The sequence below is a fragment of the Apostichopus japonicus genome, chromosome 2 (assembly GCF_037975245.1).
Source record: "Apostichopus japonicus isolate 1M-3 chromosome 2, ASM3797524v1, whole genome shotgun sequence".
Lineage (NCBI taxonomy): Eukaryota > Metazoa > Echinodermata > Holothuroidea > Aspidochirotida > Stichopodidae > Apostichopus > Apostichopus japonicus.
Window position 1 is genome coordinate 24,257,590 of NC_092562.1, and position 6,000 is coordinate 24,263,589.

Genomic DNA, 6,000 nt, shown 5'->3' on the forward strand with positions numbered 1-6,000 from the left:
GGATTCAAACTATGAGTGACCTTTGGGTTACAAGCCCAGGGCTGTATCAACTGAACCATCCAGCCCTTAGTCGGTGGCGATCCCTCTATACTGCAGCCATTCCTTTGCTGGGCCGGGGCACCATTCAGAACCCACAGTTTCTTGCATACCACGAACCCACGGAGAGTGGCCCAGTTTCATATGATACAACCTGGGAGAAAGTGGGAGGGACGGAAAAAGAGAGAAATTTGGTTCTTCAATATATAAAAATATAAGTTTAACGAAATATCAGAAAACCGACCAGGAAGTTGTAGACAATGGTAAAAGAGCAAAGAAATTGATGGCGAGAAAAGGGATTAGAACCAGTGAATAGAATTGTTATCTGAAATTCAATATCAAATATTAGTTAATGCCAAACTGAAGCAAAGCCAAATGTGAATAAACCTGCTGTTGGGTAATCAAAAGGAATGGAAGTACCATATTACTTTATACTTTGAATGTAGTTCATTATTTCTGTAGGGTGAAAGATTTATTCATGTAAGACCATGTTGTCATATCTCCTGTCTTGTTTTTAGTGATCTACGGGCTTGCCCCTCAATACGTCACTGACCTTCTTACTCCTTTTGCGTCGGTCAACTATAGTTAAGCTTCGCTCTTCCTATCATGCGCATTTGCAATTAACTCCTGGTCCACGTACCGGTACTCGTTATGGCGATCGTGCCTTCCTTTGGAAGGAAATCCCATTTCACGTTTGTGACTCTCCCTCCCTCTGTATTTTCAAGAGATAACTTAAAGCATTTCTGTTTGGTTCCTAGTTTCTTGGTTTCCTTTGTCGCTTTCCTACTTTGTAAAGCGTTTTTAAACGCTGTATGAAGCGCTATATAAATGTAATTTATTATTATTATGTATATTTTGTTTTGTTTCCATCGCAGGAACAATACCAATTCATCTACGACGCTCTGTTGGCCCACCTGGACGATGATGACAACATCTACGAGAATTATGTGGGATAATTAGGACCACCATACCTCAGTTTAGTCTCTACTTTGTATCCTGTCAGCGTGAGTTTTAACATTTATAGCTATATATGTCTGACCCTTGGAGAAAGCTGAGATGAGTAATTTGATTTCTTAATAACATTACGTCGTGGCGTAATATCGAATCCTAATACACGACAGTGTCAACTGACACCGTGAGGTTCTTCTTGATCAACGATGTCATGGCCAAAGTCACACGCAATGTTTCATATCTTTCACTGCGATCCAAATTTTTTTTTCCACAGGGGAAGCATATGTATTGTAATATTTTGTCATTAAGTTATACTTGTGTGTTTCCTCTACTGAGCTGGTGAATATATTTTTATAGTGAGGAATTCAAGATTTTAGCTGTACTTATATACTTATATAGCCGTACTTATATAGTTCCATCTTGTTTTAAAAGTGACCGGCATACTTTAGATCATTTGAATTGATATATAGTGTTTAACCATTCTGTGTAGTGGGTAGTACTCATTATAGTATAGAGTATTTTGTAACAAGTACTTTTATTCAGATGTAATTAAGTTAATATACTTTAGATCATTTGAATTGATATATAGTGTTTAACCATTCTGTGTAGTGGGTAGTACTCATTATAGTATAGAGTATTTTGTAACCAGTACTTTTATTCAGATGTAATTAAGTTAATACCCTAAATGCTAATGTGTTTTAAATTGATTGAATACAGTAAGTTCATGCATTCCTTCTTCTAGTTACTATTTAAATTCCCTTGTCATAATTCCTAAAATACTATTGCCTAATGTTTGTACTGAGAGTCACCGTACTGGTTAGTAAACCCACAACTAGTAACCATTTACCACCCCTTTTATTGACTCATTTGACATTTATACAAATAGACACGATAATTTTGCGAGTTCTTTAGTATTACAATACAACTCAATCATTGCCTATAAATTTATTATTTTCTTATTTAGTTTTAATAGTACATAACAATATCAATACAGTGCAACCGCGGAGACAAAAACGGACAATAATACTATTCAAATATAACGATCGCGACTTGCACAACATTTGAAAAGCAAAACATTACGAAGAAGAAATACTAAACAGGAAACCAAACAAGCAATGCAATCCTATAAAAAGAGCGCTAACTGCAAATGAAATCCTTCTTACTAAAAGCAGTTTTAAATTCTTGAAGAGAGATCGGAGGATTAGGCTTATTCTTACATAGATAATATTCAATTTGTAAGTCGAACTTAAATTTAGTGAGGAAATCTATATCCTTAGGAATACTACCCAGAGTTTTCTGTTGAAATATTTCGCATGAAAAATGAGAAAGTTATAGGGATGTTTGAGAGTAAGTTTATAACTAAACAAAAACTCTTGTTTGGAAGAACAAAACTGTCTCCCAAATAGTGCCTGCTCAACATCAAGAATGACTCAGAAATAAGAAGAAGCTTTACATTCCCAGAAAATATGTTCAAGTATTTCATCTTTTTCTCCAAAAAAAGTACACCTAGGATATTCCTCCTTCCCCATGCGAAATAAAAGATAACCATAGTAACTTGCTTTGCACGTAACTTCCTTTTCCCTGTGTTGTTTTGCTGTCCTGTAGTCGGTACTTAAAACTACTTTGGTACATTACACAAGTATTTCAGTGTATGGTGTGCAGAATGAGGGGGTACTTGCTCTAATATTCTGAGTATAATTACTCAATATTCAAATTAGACTAAAAGCTGGCTGCTGCCTAATTCATTTATGTTGTACTTTGTTCTGCCATCCTACAGTACTTCAAGTTGCCTTGTTTAAGTTTTATTTATATCCCAATGTCATTATGTTGTACTTGAGTGTATATAATAAAGTTGACTTTTTGAAATGTCATCTTGTAATTGCTGTAATTACCCGAGTCAGTCTCAATTAGGTGGTTATTTCAAATTCCTCCAGCATAATTTGTACATATTTGATCTTTATCTTTATTTGTAATGTGCTGCTACCTTTTATATCAGCTGTTACCTTTTCTAAGTCTTCCATAATTGGTTTAAAAATCTCATTGTGTGGTTGAAGAGTGACATTGTACCTGATAGAGTAGCATTTACTGCCATTTAATCATGTATAAATCATGTATAAATCATACATTGTGTGAATATAGAGTGGCATTGTACTTGATAGAGTAGTATTTACTGTCATTAAATCATGTATTAATCATGTATATATCATACACTGTGATTATAAAGTGACATTGTACTTGATAGAGTAGTGTTTACTGTCTTTTAATCATGTATAATTCATGTGTAAAACGTACATTGTCTGGTTATAGAGTGGCACTGTACTTGATAGAGTAGTGTTTACTGTCATTTAATCATGTATAATTCATGTGTAAAACGTACATTGTCTGGTTATAGAGTGGTACTGTACTTGATAGAGTAGTGTTTACTGTCATTTAATCATGTATAATTCATGTGTAAAACGTACATTGTCTGGTTATAGAGTGGCACTGTACTTGATAGAGTAGTGTTTACTGTCTTTAATCATGTATAATTCATGTGTAAAACGTACATTGTCTGGTTATAGAGTGATATTGTACTTGATAGAGTTTACTGTCATTTAATCATGTATAAATCATACCCTGTGATTATAGAGTGACATTGTACTTGATAGAGTAGTGTTTACTGTCACAGGGGCATATCCAGGGGGGGCGCAACAGGTGTGCGCCCCCCTATTGGCCGTCACCAAAAAAAAAAGTTTAGCAAAAAAAAAAAAAAATTGATGACGACCTTTATGTGAGATGTCGGTGATCGCTCAACCCCCCCCCCCCCTCCCGTATGCTTTATTTTTTGTTTGCCAAAAAAAGGTTCTGGCGAAGTTCGGCGGCATAATAGTTTTAGAAACATAGATGGTAATTGTGTTTGTATTATCGCGTAGCACAGGGCGTGTATAAGGCCTCTGGGCTGCCTGAGGGAAGCCCATAATAGCTCCGTGCATAACATGTGAGGTTACTCTATCGAGGCAAAAATTTTGACTTGTCCATTCACGAAATTTATTTCTGCTGACCTTTTATGCCTCAAATTTTTTGTGTACAATTTTTCTTGACCTCGATTTTCAAATTACTAATCATACTTTGCTAACACGATAAGACGTTATTATAGTATTATAGTATTTAATTTTTAGGCAGCGTCAAAACCTCAAAGATTTTAAATATCTTGCAGATAAAAGCATTCATTATGCCTATGTTATAAATATTTAAGTCATACAATTTTTGTACATTTTTTCCAGATAATAATTAAATACGTTAAATTATTTTTTGATAATTGATTGACAGATAATTTTCAGACCATTTTGCTATTGTTGCCAAACTTCATGTTGTAAATCATTGATAAACTAAAGTAAAATTCATAAATTTCTTAAAGGCTTTGATGGTCAAACTTGGCAATCACCAGATTTCCCAGTCGGTCACAAGTTTTACAAACACTAAGTGACATGCCAGCCATACTAAATTGTGCATTTTGTGTCCATTTTTACTGGAAATGTTGCTTATTATTAAGGTCGAAAAATGGATCACATATGGCACCATTTTGCATTTCAGCCCTTCTTCGAAAGCAAAAATTGTCCACCCCCCATTAGACCCATCCCCCAGGACGGCGATCATTCATGCCTGACGCCCCCCCCTAGTGGAAAATCCTGGATAAGCCCCTGCTGTCATTTAATCATGTATAATTCATATGTAAAACGTACATTGTGTGATTATAGAGCGACATTGTACCTGATAGAGTAGTATTTACTGTCATTAAATCATGTATAAATCATGTTTAAATCATACACTGTGTGATTATAGAGTGGCATTGTACTTGATAGATAAGTATTTACTACCATTAAATCATGTATAAATCATACACTGTGATTATAGAGTGGCATTGTTCTTGACAGAGTAGTATTTACTGTCATTAAATCATGTTTAAATCATACACTGTGATTATAGAGTGATATTGTACTTGATTAGTGTTTATTAATGTCATTTAATCATACCAGTTTGGTATTATTAATGTAGCACCAGTTTGTTTTATTAATGTCGATCGTTGCACTTTTGGGTAATGCCAAGGTCAATTGTTGACTCCAAAATTGTAACTGCAAAATTTTAAACCTGCGACTTGCCCACATGTAGGTGTATATTAGCTACCATACACTTCTGGAAACTTTTGAGAAATTCAGGTAGCTGAAATTTGTGGAGAGACAAAGATCAACTTTTTTTTTATGCGTTAGCATTAACGTAAGGTCTAGTTCCATAATTTACTCTACAGTTCTTTCACAGACAGTCTTGGTAAAATGCTTGAAATCAATTGCTGTAATATGTTTTGTTCAGTTATGTAAATAACATATATGCCTGTGTGATTTATTGTGATCATCTTCATATTTTGGTTTATTTTCAAATTATCAAGATAAAACAAATTTATATATATTTTAGTATGCACTTGCCATTGATATATATACCTGCAAAATAATTTTGTTTTTCATGAAATTTTCATAAATTTTTGAATTTGACATGACTAAGAGCTATGTATTTTTTTATATATTTTTTTTTTGGTACTGTTGATGTAATATGCAGATAGATGTAGAACTGATTAAAATGAAAGAATAACAGGAATTGTTTTTTCTCATTTTGAATATCAACATAGTGTTGGTTATGCCTAATAATGATATAATATTTAATGTCTTCATCCCTCAACTAATATTTATGCCCATGGCAGGAAGATGAGGGGGCTGTTTGGTGCTGTGTACATCTGCCATACAAACAATTTCAAAATAGTTGTAAGCATAACATTGTGTATAGACTTTAGGCCTGTGAGAGGGTGCTCACAGACCCCCACCCCACCCCACCCACCCAACCCCACCCCTACATTGGGAGATGACTTTAATCGCCCCAGGGTCACACCCACACCTTTTTAAAGGTGCTCACGATAGTTTCATGCAGAGTCACAGACGAAACAGACAAATGAGGACGATCGTCCAATTATAAGATGAACTAACA

The 6,000-nt window shown here is 34.6% G+C and overlaps 1 protein-coding gene across 3 annotated transcripts in view; it reads left to right on the plus strand.

Annotated features, from left to right (window-relative positions):
* LOC139982778 (receptor-type tyrosine-protein phosphatase mu-like) overlaps positions 1-5,612 on the plus strand; it is a 138,023-nt gene extending 132,411 nt beyond the window's left edge. For all 3 annotated transcript variants that reach the window (XM_071995874.1, XM_071995882.1, XM_071995886.1), the window contains one exon: positions 912-5,612. In XM_071995874.1, coding sequence (XP_071851975.1) covers positions 912-992 — 81 coding nt within the window. In that variant the 3' untranslated portion in view covers positions 993-5,612. The remainder of the gene's footprint in view (positions 1-911) is intronic.
* Positions 5,613-6,000: the final 388 nt, after the last annotated feature.